Source organism: Calidris pugnax, unplaced genomic scaffold (assembly GCF_001431845.1).
Source record: "Calidris pugnax isolate Ruff unplaced genomic scaffold, ASM143184v1 scaffold112, whole genome shotgun sequence".
Classification (NCBI taxonomy): domain Eukaryota; kingdom Metazoa; phylum Chordata; class Aves; order Charadriiformes; family Scolopacidae; genus Calidris; species Calidris pugnax.
The window spans coordinates 430,573-454,576 of record NW_015090841.1 but is presented as its reverse complement, the minus strand read 5'-3'; the positions used below and the strand labels follow the sequence as shown (position 1 = coordinate 454,576).

Below are 24,004 nucleotides of genomic sequence, written 5' to 3'. Positions count from 1 at the left end.
GTGGACTTGGCAGTGCTAGCTTAACATGTTGACTTGGTGATCTTAAAGGTCTTTTCCAGCCTAAATGATTCTATGATTCTATAATCGAGAAGTCTTTTCCAGCCTAAATGATTCTATGATTGAGGTGTCCCCAGTCAACAAAACAGTTAACTTATTACTACTATTGTAATACATTTATATTTTACTTGTGATCTTTGAGTAATTATGGATTTGTTATGAATATTTATTCTGCCCATTCCTGAAACTAGTGGTAATGCCTCTCTTACTTCTGTTGCATTTCTTTGTGGTTTAAACCTACCCCTAAATTAAATGGAAATGTTAAAGCATAAAAGGGTGATCAATGCTGGCTAACCGAGTTGTGCTTTCCACAATACACTTCAGGATATCTAGTTGATTACAGTGCACCCCTCCTTAAATTGTTTTGTTTTGAGAAATGTTTCAGGAATGTAGTTTGCATTATCTGTTACTGACTTCATTTGGGGAAATTGTTAGACCTTAGTAACTGTTACAATTGAATAATCATTGAAGCAAATTAAAATACCATTTTAATATAGCCTGTTAACTTTTTTGAAAACTAGGAACTAACTTGCTTTTATCAGTCTTTTGTAAAAGTTTAAATAACTCATACTAAACTCATCTTTTATCCAGTCAAGTTGGATTGCTGATTTTCTACTGGAAAAGAAGAAAGTAAATCAAGGGGAAAAAAGAATACAGTGCAAATCATCCAGCTAATCTTTTAGCTTCCCACATCAATTGCAAATACCAAATGCTCATAGACCTCTTTTACCTTAGGAATTATCTACAAAGCAAGTGTGTTTGCTTAAAAATCAGGAATCTGATTCTTAGCTACCTTAAAGCTGTTCTGTATCTTCTAAGCTAGATCTCTAGCTGGCTCTATAATTTTTTTATTTTTTATTTTTTTCTAAAATCAGTGCAAATACTATATAATAGATCTATAAGGCTCTTTAATGCAATTAATATTGTGTAAAGCACCTTGAGGATAAGTAAGAGCCATCTCTCTGGCTCTTCACTAAATTCTTCCACTGAGAGTTGTGTTCTGCTGAGTTGTGTTCTGTGATGTAGAAACTGGCCCTGGGTATATTGGGTACCTATGAATAATTTTGAAAAGATGAATTAGAAGAAAATTAGAGAAGATTTATGTTCCAAGACTGGGTTAAATCCATTCAAGAAATTGTTTGTTGCCAATTAATTACCTACCTCTAATTAGAATAATAAATTTGAGCACAGTTGTAAGAGTTGGCATTGACTTTCACTGTAGGCTTATCTGGAAGCTGTACTAAATGCTATCATTAGGATTGGTAATAAATCTGTCATAACAGGTGAAAATGAATAAAAAGGCTAAGAAGCCTCAAAAATATAATTTGACTGAGCTGAAATCTTTGCACTTTATAAATATGACCACTGGAATTATTCACGTGAATTGATCAGCTCAGACTTCAACACAACGTTATAAAACATAAAACTTTTGCACATAGTGAAACTCAGTGGTAAAATGGAGGTATATAACTCTTCTTCATTGTAACATTTGCAATTTAAAAAAGAAGTGTATGCGCTGCCAGTGAAATTGTAGTATAGAGCTCCAAGCTGGAAGTTTTAAACAAATGATCTAGTTATTAATTCTTCACTTTTGTATTCATGTGGCACCAAAATGAGAGAGAACAGTCCTTTACATGTCTATCCATCTTCTCTACCTTAAAGATCTTGTGATTCGCTACTTAATAAACTACTTACCAGGTGACAGAAAATAGCAAAAAAGAAGAGAAATGCTGCTAATAGAATTCAGAATATGGTATGCCTCTTTTTAGAAATTTAAAATGGGATTATTTCTTTTTTTTCTATGTTAGTCTTTCTCTAGGATGATGTTTGCCTGCGGTGTGCTATATAGTGCAGAAACGTGTATGAAACTAGCTATGAGTATCATTTGGAACAATATAATTTTAAGATGCTGTTGCCCTAAGTTGGTCTCGACCAGTGACACCAAGTGATTTTGTCACAATAACACAATTTTTATAATACCCTGTTTTTTGGTAAGTGCACTAGAATTCAGACTACTGAAATTGCTAGTTATTCAAATTCAGTTGAGTGCTCTTGAAAACTTCATCAAATATTTTACAACCTTAATTAAAATAGAATGACTTTGAAGAAATGCTGGAGACTTTCTTTGAATTTTTATTTTGCTCTGATTTATTTTTACTGCTATTTTTACATGAAATGCTGCTTTTATAGTGGAGAGTCTACATAAATTGCTTTTTTGTCAATATGCCATGACATACTAAATTCAGAAATTCCAACCAGTGGGTAACTACTAGCTGTATAGATCAAGATCTCTGCTAGTTACTCAGCTACTGTTGCCAGTTAAACAGAACTGGGGAATAAGACACCAGTAAGGTCCCTTACACTCGAACCAATCTTGCTGAATGTATTTAACTACCTGAAAAATAGTTATGGTAGCAGGACAACACTTCCTGCTGTTGTAAAACTGTTCAGGTAATTTTAAACTAATAGTAAACACAAGAAGTCCCACAATATTGAGTCACTGAACTGTAAAATTCCAGAAGAAATTATATGTTAATGAACATAAAGTAGCACATGGGAGGAGGGGAAGGGAACCGAAGAACAGTCTCTTCCATTCTACACCTAGAATAGGAAACTAAATTATATTTTATCACTCATGGAAAAGATTCTGAAAGCAAAGGTAGATTTTTCTGGAAGGTAAAAATGAAACAGCTCTCCGGAAAACAAGTAAAAGAGAAATCTAATTTTGGGAATTCTTGGAAAATACAGACAGTGCAGAAAATGTAAATAAAATGTATAAATCCATAATTTACCTGGATCTTGGATATTGTGTGGTGTTCTTACCGTCACATCTTAGGACGTAGGAAAACTGGAAAAGGCTTTTTGAAAAGGTAGGGGAGAGTAAGTGGATGATCAGAGGAGTGGTATCACTTCAGTATGGTGATAGACTAGATAGACCGTTTCTCTACCTTGGAAATGAGATAACTGAGAGAAGATAGGGTACAGTAAATAAGATAATGAATTACATGAACAGGGTGAATGTGGAATATCATTTCAGTATCTTTTAGTAAACAAGAACTAAAGAGCTTGTGTTAATATCTCCAGGCAGCAAGCTTAAAACAAACAAATAAGAAACACTTTTTCATACAGAAAATAATCAAACAATGTGAGTGAGACACTGCCACTAGATGTTGTAAAGGCTAAAAGTTTAACTGAATTCAAAAAGGGATTAATGGCTGCTTTTGTTTCATGAATTGTAAAAACATCCTGCTTAGACACAACCTATGAAGTTCCAAAACCACTAATTGCCAGGAGATGGGAAGGAGGGATTGCTCAGCTCTTGCCATGCCTCTTGTAATCTTTCCTTATGCATCTCCTAATGGCCGTGTTGGGAGCAGGATAATGGGCTAGACAGATTTTTATGGGTTTTTTTTGTCTGACTTATTATGGCTGGTTTTATTTTGTAGGCGTAAGGGGTTTTTTTCAGTAATGGGGAGACAAAATGGAAATTTTTGACTTGTTTTTGGAGTTCTGTAACTGCTGTCTGGAATATGATTCCTAATAGCAAATTGGGAATGACCGCACTTTTTGCTTTTCTTATTTTAATATATATATATATAAAAGTCTATAAATTCTTCTGCTGAATACTTAGGAAAATTTTCTCTAAATACAGGGAGATGTAAATGAAGCTGAATTATTTTTTTTTTTAAACCTGAGTAACCATGATGTATGTGTATTTTAAAGAATAACATGTCAGAAAAGCTGGCATAGTGAGCAGGGGGAGTTTTCTGTGGTTCTTCTGTCTGAAAGGAGGTGAATGGTATTATTTTTGCCATTATTGAGAGTTGAAGAATACTAAGTTTAAATGAAAGAACATCCTAAATTCTACAGTTGTGCTTCTGACAATTAGTAGGAACAGAAACAAACAGGGAGAGTTTTGTTGACGTCTGTACCTTTTTTGTACAACTCTATCATCCTTTTTTCTCCTCAGAAGGAAGATTGATTTTCGGGGTTAAAGGAAATATGAATGATTTTTTGTTTGTTTGTTTGTTTGTTTGTTTGTTTTGTTTGTTGTTTTTTTTTTTTTTTTTCTGAATAAACTTCTATTCTAGGTTTTTTCTACCTGAATTTATAATGTAGGAGTTTACTTGTACTTACTAAACAAAGACTTCATCAATTATCATAGAGCACTTTAGAAATGAAAAAATACATTACTGTGTGTCAAATGAGTTTATCCTGTACTACATGCAAACTATGCACGTTATTATAAATCATGGTCTCAAACTTCTAAAGTTGTTATTTTTGTTTATTTGTAAACTTTGCTTCAGATCTAAAAAGGCAATAAGGAGACTACCCATATAGCAAGAAGAAAGTGAGCCACAATCAATCATGAAATGCAATTACACAATATTCAAGGCTGAGTGAAATAAAGACCTTAAATAGTAGCAGCTTATAAAGCTTAAAATTAGAAGTAGTTTAATTATATATGGTGAAAAGGGGGATTAGATCGACGAAACTGGTCTTTCATATCTTGTTTGCTGTTGATTTATATGAAATTAAGGTGGGCCTCCTTTTCATGTTTATGTTAGAAAATTCTGTTAATTTGTGGAATGTTACTTCAGTGGTCTGAAAGGACATTTCTTGAGTTCAGCTGGTGCTCAGTGTATAGATGGAAGCACAAGGATTAAAAAGGCCTTCACCTGGTCATCCTTAGCCTGGCTAATGTAATTGCAGATTTTGTTCTAACAGTGAGGCTTTATCTAACAGTACAGAGCATTACTACTGTGATGCTGAGATGCAACAAATCAGTATCTGGATTGAAAGAATCAAATTTTCTTTTTGTCCTTTCTGATACAGCATCTTATAAAACTGTAACATATATCCAGAAGGTAGACAACAATCCACTATCCTGTCAGACTAGCTGTAGGACACCAATAGAAATTTGGAAAAAATAATTAAGCCCAGTCTCTCGTGCTTTCACTTAATTTAATTTCGTCTTTACCTTATATCTTCACTTTTTCAGAATCCTTTAGTATCAATCCATCTTTCACTAGAGGATGGGATACTAAAATTTTGAAGTATTTTGTGTTAAGAAGACTTGCCAAAAAATGAAGACTTAGTCTGCAGCTGATGAAAGCTGTCAGAAAAATTATTTTGTTCATTGTAGATCAGAAATCTGAAATCCTTGCTGAGTAAAACAGCCCTTTTGGAAGTGTGTTGTGTATGTGAACATGACATTTATTGGCCATGCTTGTGTTTATAAATTTTGCAGAAACTGTTTTAGATATATAAAAATCAAAATCTCCTATGCCATGAAAACTTGCAGTGAGTCTTTGAACTCTTGTCCTCCAGCTTTGCTTTATTACCAAGTGAACGGTGCTGTGTTGAGAGGGGATATAATGGGCCTGGTGGGGGACAGATATTGATAAAATCAGTCTTAACCATGGCAACCATGGTTTCTTTCAGCAATCATCACTGAGAATCTTTTAAGCTTTTGCGTAAAGATAAGGAAAATTTAAGTAATTTAAAAATATATTATGGCTTTCTTTTTAATAGTAACTTGTCTTTTTCCCTTAGCTGTATGTAACTGTCCCTTAGATGTGTAGACATATTGATATATATATACACTTATCATATATCTACTATTGATATTGAAAATGTTTTATATATGTATATTTATATATTTTTTTTAATGTATATATTTGCCAGAGGAACTGGTCTCTTTTGAGGTTTGGGGAGAGGAAATGTAAACTGAAATAATCTGGACCTACTGTTAAATCTGAAAAAAAATTCTAGATGATTTCTGGAGATGGACAGTGTCTGTTTTGCCCTTGGTTTGGAAGCAAGAGTCAGATGGGACCCCTTGGCAGAGGCAATGCTCCTTCCTTGGGGAGCTGCCAGCTGCAAAAGGAAACAGAGGTCTCCAGCCTTACGTGTGGTAGGTGAGAGTCAAAATAGGAAGCTGGGAGCCTGCGTTTTGTGCAGATGGTCTGAGGGAGTGTAGGAGGCAGGAATGGGCCAGGCAGGCCTCAGGGAGAGGGAGCAAATTTCCAGGAGGGATCAGGCTGCTGCCACCAAGGAAGGCCCTGACCTCATTGCGGCCTTTCAATACCTGAAGGGGCCTATAGAAGAGCTGGGGAGGGACTCTTTGCCAGGAAGGGTAATGATAGGACAAGGGGAAACGGTTTTTAAATTGGAAGAAAAAAGATTCAGATTAGATCTCAGGAAGAAATTTTTTACTCTGAGTGTGGTGAGACACTGGAACAGGTTGCCCAGAGAAGCTGTGGCTGCCCCATCCCTGGAGGGGTTCAAGGCCAGGCTGGATGGGGCCTTGAGCAACCTGGTCTGGTGGGAGGTGTCCCTGCCCAGGGCAGGGGGGTTGGAACCCGTGATCTTTGAGGTCCCTTCCAACCCAAACCATTCTGTGATTCTATGATTCTATGAAATGGAACAAAAGCAGAAACCATAGCAAAGACAGTAGGTAAGGATGAATGCAGTTGTGCAAACTATAATCTGTCTGACCTAGGGTTCTATACCTGACCTTTTTATACTGTTAAATATGTTAATAAACACTATTCATATCTAATAAAACCTGGTTGTGTGTGATTATGATTCTATGAAATGGAACAAAAGCAGAAACCGTAGCAAAGACAGTAGGTAAGGATGAATGCAGTTGTGCAAACTATAATCTGTCTGACCTAGGGTTCTATACCTGACCTTTTTATACTGTTAAATATGTTAATAAACACTATTCATATCTAATAAAACCTGGTTGTGTGTGATTGGGAGGTGAGGATTAAGCTTTTTTATTAGGATCTGGGCACCTCACTTTATTGAGAAATCCTAGGTGACTCTACCTCAAGGCTCTGGATCCGTCTGGAACTCAGGATCCCTTACAAAGATGAGCTCAAAAGAGCTCAGTACAGCTGCTATCTTGGGTTAACACATTTTACTGGCTGGAGGTATTTATTGTAATGCAAAAATGTGCTTTGGAAGTCAGATGTTCAAAATGCACAGAGAGGATGAGAAATAAGGGGAAAGGTAAAGGACTGGGCAGGAAGTAGAATCCAGCTGAGGTTTAAGGGTTGTGATATGGCAGAAACAGATATTGCTGACAGTTATCATTCGCTGTCTTGGTTTGGCTGTATTAGAAAAGCTGCAATGTAAAACTTCTTCTGTGCTAAAAGGCAAAGTGTCTAGAAAAAGCTGAGACTACAGTCCCATAAATAACAACCAAGCACACCCATAACTTTGCTCCTTCATCACGTTAAGCTCTGACTGTACGAGAAACATTTCCCCCAAAAAAGTGTAGTCTAAACTTCTCCTGTTTACTTATCTCTAATCTCTCCTGATTTTTCACAAATAATTTTACAGCAGGGTATGTGGTGTAAAGGTGGTTAGAAAACCAAAACCTGTATTTGGAATAGAAAACTAAGCATGTTGCTGTGTTACTACAAGCAAATAGTTTGTTCAATTAGTTGCATTTTGTCAGTCAATCTGTTTGTCAATCTGTTTGCAATCTGGTTGGTGGATGCAACATTACGGTGTTGCTGGTGGTTTATTCTAAGGTTGTCTTGCTTTACCCCATTCTTCCTTTCCTTCCTCTGCCTTCTAGCATGCACTTAATTCAGGTGGACTCCGTTCAGCGATGGATGGAAGATTTGAAGTTGATGACAGACTGTGAATGTATGTGTATTCTCCAGTCCAAGCCAATCAGCGTTGAGAAGGACGAACAAAGTGAACTTCTCCTTTCCTCCCAATATAGCACGTGCGATAACTTGCAGCTGCTGTTAAAAAGAGCTTGGATCATAAGTACAGAGTTGACCAGGATTGCTCAAAAGCTGGAAAAGAATAGATGGCAGAGAGTTCACAGCATGACAGTAAGAGTCAACTGCCACGTGCGTTCAATGATAAACGAATACAATACATTCACCAGGAATTCTTCAGAAGAAATGCACCAGGTAGGATGCCATACGTGTTTTCATGTTTGTCTTGCTTAATTTATTCTTTTTTAATAATTAAAACTTACTTTAAAAAATCTATAAGAAATCCTTACATACTAGTAGCCTATTTAATCAGCAATGGAAACATTCTTTACCCATTTTGGATCTTATTTTATCATAGGCCTGATTCTGAATGTTAATAATATTGACAAATTAGGCTGATAAAAAGTTACATTTTTGAGGACTACTGGACTAAAATAATCAGATGCTCCATCTGTGAGTTCCTTTGCATTTACAATGTAGAAAATAACACTTTTTTTGTTAATTTCATTTTTATCTCTACTTGTTTTATTCAGAAAAGTAGAAAAAGAGTGTTGATAAGAAATATTATGTTTCTGGAGGGTTTTCACCTAATTATCACAAAGAAGCCTGCTCTAAGCTTTTATCATAGGCCTGATTCTGAATGTTAATAATATTGACAAATTAGGCTGATAAAAAGTTACATTTTTGAGGACTACTGGACTAAAATAATCAGATGCTCCATCTGTGAGTTCCTTTGCATTTACAATGTAGAAAATAACACTTTTTTTGTTAATTTCATTTTTATCTCTACTTGTTTTATTCAGAAAAGTAGAAAAAGAGTGTTGATAAGAAATATTATGTTTCTGGAGGGTTTTCACCTAATTATCACAAAGAAGCCTGCTCCAAGCGAACCTGCTTTGGCAGGGAGGTTGGACTACATGATCTCCAGAGGTCCCTTCCAACCCCATATCATTCTGTGATTCTTTGATTTTTAAAAATGTTGTGCATGCATATTGCTTTAAAACCATTTTCTCTTTCTCTGCAGTTTGAAAAACTTTTAATAGACAAGTGTTCAGAATTTACAGCATTCACAGAAAGGTAATTTAAATTTTCTAGTTGAAATATTAATTTTGCAGTTTTATTATGTTGGATAATTTCTAATGAGAAGCACGAATCCACTAACACGCCCTCAAATGTTTTAACTCAGCCCCTGCAGCTCTGAAAGGGTTTCTCAATATTAGCCTCTGGTGGGTGAAGTGCAGCTTTTATCTAAACTGCATCCTGATGAAAGATGGGATTTGTTGTTGTACAAAGAGGCTGGCATAGACACAAAACTGCGTGCAAGTGGATTTTTCAGGGCTTTTAGACATCAATGGAGAAAGTCTGGTTCTATTGATATCAGTGACAAAGGTCCCTTCAAGTTCTGTGGAGCCAAGATTTCAGCTGGTGTGAAAATTTGCATTCCAAAACTGTACTGTATATTCCTGTACGCATGTGGAGCCAAGATTTCAGCTGGTGTGAAAACTTACATTCCAAAACTGTCGTACTGTATGTTCCTGTACGCGCATATCCATGTACTAGTAAATCAAACCAAAATAAATACACATTCCTTTAAATTCTAGTTGTAGGTTTACTTAGCTCTGTGCACTCCACAATGCTGAGGCTGGAAAATAAGGCTCTCTTAATAATTCTTCTCATGGTATTTCCTCTGCCTAACGTGTTATCCTGTTTCCTCCAGCACAGTTCCATCGGTCCTTTTCAATTTACTGTAAACACTGTGCAACGTTCTCCTCAGGGGATCATCAGGGGAAAATGACACCATCTAATTATCAGGAAAGAACATTTCTTAAGCACTATTGCTTTTGCTAAACCCACACAGCTCAGACTTTACTTTTATATTCTGCCATGAGGTGCACTGATTTAATGAGTGTTCTCATCTCGCAGCATCTGCCCTAAATCAGCCCTCTCTCTCCTTGTCTGTTTGACAAAAGTTGTTATAGGTGGCTGTTAGACGTAAAGCTGAAAAGGGGACTTACTCTCTAGGTGGAGACAGTGATTAACCAAACTATGTCTCCTATTTGAGTGACCTGCCTGGGTGGAATATGTTTTGGCAATTCAAATGAATCCATTTCTGTGAGGAACTATTAGTTATTTAATATGAATTGTATAAAGTTTTCCATCTTTGTCTCATTTCTTTAGTTACAGCCAAATATCACTGGTTACAGGATAGTTATACTAACTCTGCTGCTGTATGCAATCCTTCTGCATACAAGGCCAAATTTTACTTTTAGGTATGACATTTAAATTTAGATGAACTGTATACTTATTTTGGACACACATTCATTTTGGGTCCTTATCCTACTATCATTAAGCTATGACAAAGAAAGTAAAGAAACGAAAATTATTGAAAACACTTCTTTGGACATGAGAGATGGATGGGTATACACAGCTGCAGTTGAAATGCAGGCATCTTAGTGACTGTAACTATTAGCATAAGTGGAAAATAGCAGAGTTACACTGGTATAAACACACAGCATTTGCAGCAAAATTTTGCCTGCAGTCTGTGAAGTAAATTGTAAACTCAAAATTATTCATTAATGTCTACTGTTGTTCTTTGATGATATACTTACTATGTGTAGACAAAGCTTTGATTAAAGTATAGTATGGTGCTAATGGCACAAAGACAGTGTCCTCATGGGAACAGTTGAATTCCCATTAAATCCCCATCATTAACGCAGAGCTCACCTGTGACAATCAGCTTGATAAAAACATATTTGTCTGTCTTTTTTCCTTCATCTCTTTCCTTTCTCCTTCTTTTCAGGTGTGTACAAGCTGAAGACGAAGAGATTCTGAAGTCCATGAAATCTTGTATTAATGAAACGCTCACTACCATTGCTCAGTATTTTGGCCAGTTGATAGAGCTGGTGTTAACACATGAAGCACAGGTTAGTTCATAGTTTAAGGAAAAAAAAAAATTTTTTTTCAAAATTACTGAATCTTGAGGGAGAGAACACATTAACAGGAGGATCAGAATTAGAACTCTCAATCTTCAGCAAATTTACCATCTGTAATTCAAATGTTTTGCAAAAAGATATAAGTGTTTGTATTCTCAAATTCTCCAATAACCTCAAATCTTAAATGACATGATCTTGTGGCTCACTATGTTTCTAACTTTTCTTGATATGCCTCCTTTGCAAGGATCTAATCTCTGGACAATGTCCTGTTAATAAAACCTTTGGATGCATTTTGTCTTCCTTTCATACTGGTACTGCTCTTCTTAAGAACCCCTGAAAAAAGTCTCTCCTGCTCTCAGTGATTCTCATTTAAAGCTAAACTTTTTAGAAGATGTAAATGTAGCAGGTACGTTATTTTAGCACAAATTTTAACTAGTGCATATTTTAGACTCTAGGAAGTAGTGATAAAACAAAGTTCTGTGTGCAGGTTATATGTGTGTGTGTAACCTTCTAGAGACATTGCAGGTATGATGTATAGTTTCCAGTGGTGATTAAATGTAGACAAATACACTGAGTAATTAGGCTGAGACCGCAAACGCATTAAATTTTTTCCATTAGGCCATTCTTGAAATAGTAACAACTTGCAAGACTAACCAATCTGTCTTGACTTACACTGGTTTCTTTATTGAGATCTCACTAGAAATCCCTTTGCACCCTCTAATCTTCCTCAGATAAAACACCCCAAATGTAATTATGATCAGTTAATTTGTCCGTATTTTAGAGGTGGTGTTATGCTGAAATTTTGTGTTGTCCCTGCAGAGAAAGAGGAAAAGAGAGGCTTAGCTAACAGGACATAGTTAAATAGTATGTGCTATGGTGCTAAAACAAAATTAATACATGGTATTGGTCAAATTCTAACATACCTTGATGCATTAAGATAGCAAAAAAAGTTGTGGCTCTTTCAGAAACATCCCTTAGACTTTTAAAAGGTTATTACTAGGAGTTGAGAATCTTCAAAATACATTTGAAGAATTATAGTCAAACTAACAAGATGCTCGCTGAACGCGCTTTGGTTAGGATTTAAGAGAACTACATGAAATGCCACATATGAGTTGTAGTGTGTAAATAATTTTTCATACTGCAAATTCAGTGAGTAGGTTGTGGTTCTTTTGATGCTCATTCCTTTTAATGCGAAGAGCAGTTCTTCATTGCTAATATTTCTGTCTTTGGGCACATTGACATCTGTTGATACACCTGAAATCCTAGCCCCCTTTTTTTTTTTTAAGGCATCAGAATTATTTACTCTGCATCATCTCATGCGCATCTGTGTGGTTGAAGACTTGAATTAGATGTCATTAATAAAAACTCTTTTAAGAACAGTTTTCTGAGCTATTCAGTCAGGCTGTGCATCCACTTCTGCCAAACAACCACTCTCTTTGTGGGTAGTTTGCTGCCCTGGAATAGACTGTGTCTGTGTGAGAGGCCAGAACTCTTAATTGTGTAGCTTAAATTGTGTATTCAAGAACTTTCCCTTCTAATCAGCGTATTGGGATTTTGCTCAGGATAAGTTCGTATCAAATTGTGAACTGTTATGTCTCCTATGGAACATTTTTCTAATGCTAAAGGTGGGAGAACACTACATCTTTAAAGGATGAAGACTGAATTTTGTACTTATAACAGTGTAAAATATAGGATATTTCCTTGCACTTCTTTTAAAATTGGATTAAATATAAAAATCCTTACCTTCCTCCTGGCAGACATAATTAATTCTTCCTCTAATGATTGTATGCACTTTCAGAAAGAGCAAAATTAAATAAAGTTCATATTCTTATGACAGATGTGTTTCTCTGTTAAGCTGCAATGGCATACATGGAAAAGCAAGATAGCTACAAAGATAAAATTATTTAACCTATTTCATACGTTGGAGGAATAGAATATATTTCTATACAATAATTTCCTGTATTGGTCCATGACAATTCTCTGTGTAGGCTGAGAATAGTGATGAACCCAGAGCCTTAGAATATAGTGTTAGAAAGCGTATAGCAATATTCCTTATAATTAAGGTGGAAACCTTGCATGGTCTTGTGATACAGCTTATACACTTAGACAGCTAGTTGTCTGCTGAAAATTTTAGTTCAATTCCAGGCCAAACCCAATAATAATTTCCTAAATAGTTGAAGAGTTCTTTATTACATGTTCTCCCACACATACCTGTTCTCTTATGCTACTCATATTTATTTTTAAATATCACTACTCTTGGCTATGTTTATTCAAATTACAGTGTTATCAGTCTGATTCCTGCACATGATTTTTTTCTGTTCTCTGGGTAAGAAGCAAGATGATGTGGATTAAATGAACTAGACTTTCTACACCACCATATCTTTAAGTATAACACTAATGTTTTTCATTGGAAGTAAATGATGTTTATTATCTTATGTCACACAGAACCTGCTGAGACAAATAGAATTGTCGGATAGTGTGTACGTCACCGAGTCAGCCATCAGTAGTTTATTCAGCCTTACTCAGGAAGGTGCTCATCTCTGCCGTATCATAGCTAAGGTAAGGGGATATATGGGTTAATCCAAAGTAAACCAGCAACACAAGTGGGTTATTTTACTTAACACAGTGGAGATTGTGAGTTTTGAAATGTATAATACAAGATGAAATTCTGTATTTCAGGAGACACATAATCTAGGTTAATGAACAAAAAAATTTACTCTGAGAAACATTTTTCTGTTCTTCTTTTACTGCTTTTGCAAGCCTTACCCTGCAGAGTTTATTACCACCTTATTCCCATTAGATTAAAAAAAAAAAGAAAAAAAAGGGCTGCAATGCCCCCAATCTTTAATTTAATAAAGCTCAATGCCTGTGCAAGCAACTTCAGTAGGATGATAAGCTCCAACAGGTTTCTGGGCATTGATTCAGCTACAGTTGTCTTTGTGCCACCTTTGCCACCACTCCCTTCAGCATCTTGAGCACCTTTTTAGTGTCTCTCCTGATAGTAACAGCCACATAAGTGGAGAGAAGCTTTATGATCGGCCATGCATATGGCAAACTATGCAGAGAAACAGCAAGACCTCTCTGGTTTTGAGCACAGAGGAGCTTAGAGATATTATCAAAGATGTAATTCTAGAAATACTTTGCATCCATTATTTTCCTTTTATGGAAGAATATCAGTTACTTCTGGCAGCGCGTGTTCTTGTTTACTGAGTAGTTGATGCTAACTTTAGGTATAAATTAATCATTCTGCTAAGATCAATGATACTGGCAATCTCTGCAAGAGTTTGCGCCTTTGTGAACACTTGGATCTTGAAAAAGTGAGAAAGGCAGGGCATTGTGGGAGGGTGAGGATAATATAATCATAACTGCAGTGCATATAGAAAGAAGAAAACATTCTTTCCCAAGCTTCTGCTTCTGGAGTGGTGTGCTAATCCCTTGTGCTGCTCAAAGATGAGGTTAAACAGCAGCATTTTATTAATATTACTTTTGATTTGCCTTTAAATGGATGTTTGCACCAGAAAAGGTACTGCTGTGTTCTGAAGGCTGCAAATGAGGTAGACTCAAACATGTAGTGGATTCTGGCAAGGATCCTCCAGCTAGGAGGTTTAATTTTTTCTAAATTGGTATTTGAGCTCCACTCAGTGGTATACAAAAACAATGTTAAAATGTTGAGTATTGAGGAAGTGCAGAACTAAAAAATTGAGGCAATTTGGTCTTGTGCATTTTATCATTGTGTGAATTCCATAACAGTTTAATTTAGAAGAAGGGAATTGTAATCTTCCATGAATCAATAAATTAATTTATTGTTAAAACCTGGGTGTGTCACAGGTGTGTAAGTGAGGAAATGCATCCCCTTATGCACAGACCGCTAAGTGGTGTTTGGTTGCCAAATTACAGCAGTGATTACGTCACCTGTCCTGTGTGTCTGCAAGGTGGCAGAGGAACCATAACAGACCAGAATTTGGAATTCATTCACTTGAGTAGTTAGCCATGACAGTGAAAGGTGATTTGGGGGAAAAAACCATTAAAAAATCTGGAATTGCACTCACTCATAAAGAGGGTAAGAAAGGACGCAATTTTTGCAAAGATCTCAAAACCTCCCACAGATACAGAAGTTTCCTTGAGAATTGTCATCTTATCTTTGGTAAAATCTAGCCAGAAAAGTGGAATGTTTATTTACAGTGAAAGCAAAACTCAACAAATTTTTTCATGTAACCTTGAAGTCTGACTCTCCATGACAGCATGTGATCTTGTGGAACACTGTTTTTATCTTTTTCCCTGTCCCAAGCTATAAATTACTACTCTAAAGCACACCAAAATCTCAAACATGCCAACAAAGAACCATGATAATATCAGAGAGCTGCAGTATTATCGGAACTGGTTTTTCACTTTACATTTTTGGTAAGAGTTTCAGTCTTCTGTCTTCCTTCCTCTCCTCTCCTGCCAATATTTTACCAAAATGTAAAAAAGCTTTGAAATGCTAATCCCTCATGCTGAAGTGCCACCTATAATTTTATTCCACCTGAAGGCATTCTTTGACCATTTTTTTTTTTAGCATCCAACTTTGTAATCTGCTGCGAAAGAGTCATGTTGCTGACTCACCCTGGCAGCCAGTTAGTCATTCTCACTAGCTGTCGGAAGGATAGAGACTGAGATCTCTAACACAAATGAGTAGTAGCAAGGGCAAGATAAGAAATTAAGGGAGAAAACCTAAATAATAATAATAATAATAATAATAATAATAATAATAATAATATCCTTGAATTCTGAGCTAATAGAAGAACCAAAGTTTCAAACCAATGTATGTGGTGTTCATCTACAAGCAACTACACTGCTGTCAGCATCATGGAAATTCCACAAGTTTAGTTAATTTTAAAAGCAAAAAAGAGAAAAGGAGGAAAGGAACACTCAAGCAGAGCAGTTGTTGCAAGTACCCTGAAAAAAAATTTTAGTGGGGTTTCTGTCTGCAGATGTTTCCTGTCTTTGGAACCAAATGTTGCTAAAATACTCTTCTGTCAATTCTTATGATACATAATTAAGCACCAAACAATGTGACTACCTTGCTGCGTCATTGCCTAGGGTTGCATTGCAGGGATGTATTCTCAAAAGTCTTTTTTATTACATTATATCTATCAGATTGTGATCCTGGGATCTTTCATGTTAAAAATTATAAATTAGTCTTAGTTGTTAAAACTCTACCTTCAATGTTTTGAGAAGGAGACATTAAAAACCAGAAATTATAAATTTTGGGTGGACTTGAGCAACTGTCAAAAATTAGCATTACTTTATTACTAATAAAATAGTCTGGTTCTGAATTGATTTGGCTTCATGACAACCAGAAGAATAAGTTAAAAATCAGTTCCAGAGTTATAATAAATAAATTCTGGGACACAGAGTGATAAAGAAAGTCTTCGTAAATAAATCCATTTCACTGGTGATAATTAGAGTCTAATAGCAACTGTATTGAACAGGATGCTATAATAATAGAGAGAGGCAAAAATGAAGATAATGACGACAGCCATACCTGCCTATTACACCCTTCTTTGGAGAAGGCTTGACTGTTTGAGTCTCATATGAATGTACTAGCTCTGAGAAGCCTCTAATACATCTTGGCCTTACCTTCTTTGTATGTCAGTTTCTTTTCTAGCAAGGTTTTACTTTGCAGATTTCTTTGGAGGTCATCTTTCAAGCTAATTATAAATATTGCATGAGGAAAGGCTTGATGAGAATTCACTGAATTTTGAGTAATTTCAGGCAGAAACTACAAAATATTACACTTTAGAGTTGAATGCCTTTTTTCTACCCTCTGTTCACTCAACTTACTATGCGCAGGGGGGCTTCTTACACTCATGATCTCCTTCACATACTCTTTGTGATTGTATTTTGGGTGATTTTGTTATCTAATGCTAGCTCTTCTGAACAGCATCTCAGGGATGTCTCTGCGAAATTGAATTCCTGTTAATGCAATATAGGAGAGGAGTATGTCATCAAGCAGGCAAGGAAGTTCTCATCTCTTTCAGTTACTGCTTCATAGAGTCGTTGTGGCCTGTGCCAGATGAAACTTGAATTACAGAAAGAGCAGTGTTTCATGTGTTATTTCCTAAAAAAACCGGATGTGCAAAGAACAAATAAAAACATGCTTAGACATTTTGGGATCTTTTGGAAATGTGCAATTTAATCTCCAAAGCAAGCAAAGCTCAGTGCTGTGATGTTTCTTTGTCTGAATGGTACTGGTCTACCCATTTGACCAATTTATGTGCATCTCTGTCAAATGGAATAGTTCTGTCATCATTGCAGAAGATACAGGGGACAAATCTTGAAAAATGAGAATAAATCCCGAGGAATGCTGAGGTCCCCAGTGAGGGGAGTGTTTCTGACAAGCCATAGAATCAGGCTCAGTACTTCCTGCCTATTCCATATTTCACTTGCAGCTCTCTAGGTTCATTACTTGTGATCAATATTTTACAGCCTCATAATGGCACACAGGGCACAAAATAAACAGTTTAGATCTCTTCCTGACAAATGCAGTGATAAATCACTTCCTGTCCATCAGAGGCCAAAGCGGGGCACCAATTTGTCATACAGAAAGCTTGAAGGAAATGTGCCAACATCACTTGAGATTTACAAGTATCATCCACAAATTTCTGCTTATTATGACTAAAGCAGAGAATCAGATGATCTCTGATTTCACTGAACTGTGGGGACTCTCAAGCTGATGATATTTTTTTTTTAAAAATCCCAGTTACCTTAGGTTTGGGGACAACAGTATAATAGCTTTTTTCTATATTTTTCGTAGATAACTTAATTACTGCTTGGGTGAAATATCAAAATCCTTTTGTAGAAGGAAAAATATGACTGAATTATATTTTTGTTAGTGTACTGGCCCTTTTTTATTTTAAAGGCTCAGAAATGTCTTTTTTCAGTAGGCTATTTATAGCAGTACTAGATATAAAATAACTCATACAGATATAAGTGAACTTCTTACAATTCCAGAAATAAATTTTATTCTTAGCAAACCTCAGTAATCCTACTGTTTTCACTGATTTCACAGAAATTACATACATGTTTACAAAGACATAATTTAAAACTTCTATCTTGAAAATATATTGAGGTGTTATTTTGGTCTAATTCTAATTTTCTTATAAGCCAGTATCTATTTTTGCTAGACAGAATGGCTTTGCTTGCTCTATTATGTTCTACTCTATTCTAGCAGAACTAGTATAAAAATGTAGAATTTTGAAAATGAGTGAAGTCTGGATTGTAGTCCCGAGGTCTTATGTCAGTACAACCTGTTGAGTTTTCAAATAACAGAAATAGTTGAGAAGAAAAAAGTTATTGCTGTGTATTTGAAAAATATTTTTATATAAAGGCTACTGAAACAGGCTTAAAAAGAGTGGATATTACACTTGGTCAGGCTATATATAGCAGTACTAGATATAAAATACCTCATACAGATATAAGTGAACTTCTTACAATTCCAGAAATAAATTTTATTCGTAGCAAACCTTAGTAATCCTATTGTTTTCACTGATTTCACAGAAATTACATATACGTTTACAAAGACATAATTTAAAACTTCTATCTTGAAAATATATTGAGGTGTTATTTTGGTCTAATTCTAATTTTCTTATAAGCCAGTATCTATTTTTGCTAGACAGAATGGCTTTGCTTGCTCTATTATGTTCTACTCTATTCTAGCAGAACTAGTATAAAAATGTAGAATTTTGAAAATGAGTGAAGTCTGGATTGTAGTCCCGAGGTCTTATGTCAGTACAACCTGTTGAGTTTTCAAATAACAGAAATAGTTGAGAAGAAAAAAGTTATTGCTGTGTATTTGAAAAATATTTTTATATAAAGGCTACTGAAACAGGCTTAAAAAGAAGAATGAATATTACACTTGGTTCATGATTCCAACTATTTTTAATTTACTACTGTAATCTGACTACTTTAGTCTGAGATCTTTCATCTGCCATTAATATTTTAAATGCTTTCCTCTTCTTTATGTGTCTGCTTTTGCATAATATAAGGCATCTATAGTGTACCTGATGGAATAACATTTTGAAATGAAGAACAATACAAAAAAAAAAACCCACCACATGAAGTGCATATATTGTCTGTATTTATTTATATGTTTCCATTTATTATGTGAACTTTGCTAACACATATGTTTACAAGGTGTATTGGAAATTATTAAGGATAACTACTGTAAGGATATATATATACTCAAATCTTTGACTGTAAGGATGTATATATACTCAAATCTTTGTCATCATTGCCATATTTAAAGAAAAAAGTGTAGTAATACAAATTTTATGTCTTAGAGGATGAAGATATGGATTGCATCTGTATAGAACTTGACACCTATTTCCACATTATTTTCCGTAGCATTTTGAGCATATGACCTTTTCTCTTATATTTTAGCTTTAAGTAAATATTGTATCAGAAATCTCAGAAATGTAGAGGAATGGAAAGTATATGCTGAGAAAAATTTGTTTTAAACTAATATGGTTGAACTATCACTTAAATGTCACTCCATTTGCTGCCTATTGACAATTCTTTGTAATTTTCACATGAATGTCAAGTTTAATTTAAATTGTGCTTGTAATTGGTAAAAGTCAATCACTTAAGCACACCTCCTACTGAGGCTATATTACTTTTTCATCACTTAGTGTATAAGCATTAATCAACTTGAGTTCTCTGTGTGAGTTTAACATCCTCTTTGTTGGTGTTGTGATGATAGCTAATTCGGATAAATTACTAAAGGAATTTGCCCCCCATGACACTCTCAGTTAAATACTAGGGAAACATTCAGTTCTGATTTTCCTTTTCCCCTGTAGGAAGGAGGTGTAGCTGCTCTTTTTAAGATCTGCCGCCAGGACTGTTTCAGGTGCCTTTATCCTCAGACACTGAGAACTTTGGCATCCATTTGCTGCGTAGAGGAAGGGATGCACCAGCTGGAAAAGGTAGGCATTTCAGCATTATCAACTGCATCATAAAACAGAGAAGTCCTACATTAATCTCTTCTAGGAACTGATAACTTGGTGGTGTTTGATGCTGTGCTTCATACTATGCTTGTTTTTCCCGTGCTGAACACATCTTCAGTCTTTACAAAATTAGTTCCAGCAATAACATTATCTTATTCAGTTGCTTGCACAAATAAGCTTCCTAAGTGGGGATAATCTTAATAAAACGGGTGAACATGTTAGTAACTACGTCAAAAAACTAGGGAAATTATGATCTCTGGTCTCTCTGAAGTGTTTGTTTAGAAACTTCAATATTTCAAATAACCCTTAAAACGCAGAAAGCTTTATACCTCTTCAAATCTTTTCCTGACGTTCAGGTAGGGCACCTATTTGTGGTACTGCAGTAACTTGTAAGAGTTGTAATTGCACAGAAAGGACTGGGACAGGTATAGCAGCTAGCCAATAGAAAAATGTGTCTGCTAATCAGCAGCAAGTCTCATAAAAGCCAATTTTAACCGAGATGGCAAATATCAAAGCATTATCCAGATAAAATTATATCAACTGCTTAGGCTTCATTCCCTTCTCACTCTCACTACATATTGCTGTGTTTTGTAAAATGAACACTTCTGGTCACTAAATCATGATCTCATTCTTTGTATTTCATAAAACAGTCATCTTCCACAGCTGAATAATGGCCTCTTCAAGTTAATGATAAATGATTTCACTGCCACTTTACATTGACGTATCTTGTAATTTACTGCCCAGAATTCAAGCAAACAATGACAGAACATCTGCAGCAAAAAGCAAGTCTCTGAGTTTACAGTAAATGAAGATGACTTAAATTTTTTTTTTGACATAATGCTGCTTCAGACTGACACCAGAATCAGTCTAAAAGGATCTTTCATTATGTCCACTACAACAGTGGAATTAATAGAGTTAGAAATGGAAAAGATTTATACAACTTACCTGGCCCAATTCCTGGCGGTGTCAACATGCAAGTGGCCCATATCAAAGCTGACTAAACAGGAGTCCTAGAAAAAGTGATAACTCTCAAGCTCATATGTCTTTGATCTACTTTAGTCTTGGCCACAAGTAAAATTGCTCAGGGTAAATTTTGTCACTATCAGGGTTGGAGTAGGATTTAGAGGATTTTTAACAGCATTCCCTACCACTGCTTTCAGTAGTTTGTTTTTCAGCTGTGCCTTTAGTCCTTAAATCACATCTTGGCAAAACCTACGTCTACAACATGAGGGGCTGGAACATTAATACTATTCACGTGACTGAACAGACAGGTTTATGACAGGACTACCTGGTTATCACTTTGTCAACTTTTTAACCTAAAATTGTGTTGCTGATGTTCGATATTTTATAGGGGTCCAGTACATGCCTGGGTTTCTAGTGGGAGATAATGGGATATTTCACATAAAAACCAGTATCTTGATGTGAACACTACTCCATACAGTTTTTTATATTGTCTTCTTTAAATAAGAATGATTTTTTTCTTTTAAAATTTGAAGCACTCTTGAAAAGAACAAAAAAGAGGCTTAACAATATTAGCATTTCTATCGTTACAGAAATTACTGTAGGACTTCTTATCTGTCAGGAAGGGCAGCTTCTATTATCTGACTAAATACCTGGGTGGTGGTAAAACATTTAATTTGCTCTAATGTGAATATCATTATGCCACCTAGTGCATTAAAGCATCACTGCAATTTGAACTTGATTTTTAATGACAGAAACGTCATTCAAACAAGGCTTGGCCTCCAAACAGTTCAGATGGTACTTCAAATACCAGTTTCATTGTCAAGACAGAAAATCTAAGAGGTATTATCTTCAACATGAAGCGACCTTGCCTGAAAAAGGGGTCTGTATTTTAATGCAATTGTACATCTTTAGCACATTGTTTGCCTAAAGCAGCTCTTCAGCCCTTTTTTCTTCCTGAGACTGCATTAGGTCCTCTTATTGCAGAGCTCTGAACAAAGTGCATATGCTGACATGCAGGCTCATTAAAGTCTAAAGACTGTGGCAGTTTCTCTGCTCCAGGTCAGTCCATACAATTGCTTGTTTTTGACTGGTGCTAGAAGGCATGGCTTTCCAGTTTTTGCCCTATATTGAAGCTCAGTTGTGTGACTTCAACTTCCTAAACTATTTGTCTTGAGTTTTTTTGATTGCAATTTGAAAATACTGTCTTCATTTAGTAATGGAGGAAAGTAACAATTGAGTGCTTATTTCTGAAGATATAGAAAATTACCATTTTAATAAAAAATATTTTGCTCATTTCTTTTAAAAAAAATTCTTGTTCTTCCCAGTTACATATCTTTAAATATATCTGCACTACTCTTTTACCAACACACTTTAAAAAACCCATTATTACCTTTTCATCACTACACTATTTAAATTACTGGTGACAACAGTTCTTACTTTCATTAATAAAACCTTCTTTTTAAAAAATGACACAGCTTTTATCGCTGTGCTTTAAGCAAAATTGCCTAGATAGAGATTATAAATTGCTTCATACACTATTTAAATTACTGGTGACAACAGTTTCATTACTAAAACCTTCCTTTTAAAAAATGACACAGTTTTTATCACTGTGCTTTAAGCAAAATTGCCTAGGTATAGATTATAAATTGCTTCGCCAGTTACGCATCTTTAAATACATCTGCACTACTCTTTTACCAACAGACTTAAAAAACCCATTATTACCTTTTCATCACCTTGATAAACAAGATGATCTTTGCTATAATTACAATGACCAAGTAGTTGTTGCAATGACTAGCTTTTACTTTTATAGGTGAATCTAGTTGGCTGTATGTACAATAATGCAAAATCAGTTGGTTAAAATATCAGTTTAGAATAGTTATTATTTCACTTGCCAGTACTTTGCTGCCTTTTGAAAAAGTAGTTGCTTTGTACATTGAACTACAGAGCTCTAGGAACTCACTAACGAGTTAGTCAGGCAATTAAAGTAGATAGATAATGAAGAAATGGCCTCATTTTGTGACCGAGGACTGTGTGTAAATAAATGTTGTTCTGTGTAGCCTGCGCTCCACAAGTGGTAATTATAGTGCTTCAAGCTGCTTATGAATATCTGCTTGCTGGGTACACTTGAACTTCATAATCCCCTGTGACATCAGCAGGTTTGAGATCATTCTTTGGTCTCAGTGGCCCGGCCAGTCCCACTTCAGAGAGAAGTGCAGAGACCTTGGAGAAGCAATCAGAATTTTCCTGTAGCTGCCTGTCCTCCTACCCAAGAGAGCTTTGTCATCTGCGTCTCGTGGCACTTGAGCATGCAAAGTTTTTTAGGAGAAAGCTCACTGCATTAGAAAGGATTGTTATTAGAGAGGTTATTAGGTAGTTATTAGAAAGGATGGTCTAGGCATTCCAGAGTTTATGCAGAGACAACATAAAATACAGGTAATAGATAGATAGCTAAAGGTAACAGAAGATAGCTAAAATTTGTAAAACCAGAGGAACTAAAGGAGGTTGGGGAAGATGAGCATGACAGTGTTAGAGCTGCACATGCAGACCTGGTCGTATATCTAGCCCTGAAGTTTGGGACAGAAATACAATGCTGTAGTGGGAGATTCGTTCTCAACACAGACATTTGGTGAGGGTTCTAGAGGAAAGAATATCTGAACCTGCATGAGTGTGCTTTGGAAACTTAATTCACCTCAAGTGTTTCCATGGAAGGACTGTTGAAGGCACAGAGCTGGGACAGATTAACATGTTCATTAATTGAAACTTAAGGTAAAAATAAATAAATGGTTGTGATTTTGATTGTCTGATAAGATACGTCCTGCAAATTGCATTCAGAATTAGGTACTTCAAATACCAGTTTCATTGTCAAGACAGAAAATCTAAGAGGTATTATCTTCAACATGAAGCGACCTTGCCTGAAAAAGGGGTCTGTATTTTAATGCAATTGTACATCTTTAGCACATTGTTTGCCTAAAGCAGCTCTTCAGCCCTTTTTTCTTCCTGAGACTGCATTAGGTCCTCTTATTGCAGAGCTCTGAACAAAGTGCATATGCTGACATGCAGGCTCATTAAAGACTAAAGACTGTGGCAGTTTCTCTGCTCCAGGTCAGTCCATACAATTGCTTGTTTTTGACTGGTGCTAGAAGGCATGGCTTTCCAGTTTTTGCCCTATATTGAAGCTCAGTTGTGTGAATTCAACAGGGGTGAACTTCCTGCTTGCTGCAATAAAAGAACTGCAGAGCTAGTTCAGAAATAAATAGCAAACAGATAGTGCAGTGTACTGCATTTTTTACTGTGCATGTGAAACATTATTACATTAAAAAGC

The 24,004-nt window shown here is 35.7% G+C and overlaps 1 protein-coding gene across 1 annotated transcript in view; it reads left to right on the top strand.

Annotated features, from left to right (window-relative positions):
• Nucleotides 1-24,004, top strand: part of INSC (inscuteable homolog (Drosophila)) — a 113,802-nt gene that overhangs the window by 34,166 nt on the left and 55,632 nt on the right. Inside the window, exons 2-6 of the mRNA XM_014942087.1 lie at nucleotides 7,652-7,997; nucleotides 8,827-8,879; nucleotides 10,603-10,726; nucleotides 13,181-13,294; nucleotides 19,573-19,698. Coding sequence (XP_014797573.1) covers nucleotides 7,652-7,997; nucleotides 8,827-8,879; nucleotides 10,603-10,726; nucleotides 13,181-13,294; nucleotides 19,573-19,698 — 763 coding nt within the window. The remainder of the gene's footprint in view (nucleotides 1-7,651; nucleotides 7,998-8,826; nucleotides 8,880-10,602; nucleotides 10,727-13,180; nucleotides 13,295-19,572; nucleotides 19,699-24,004) is intronic.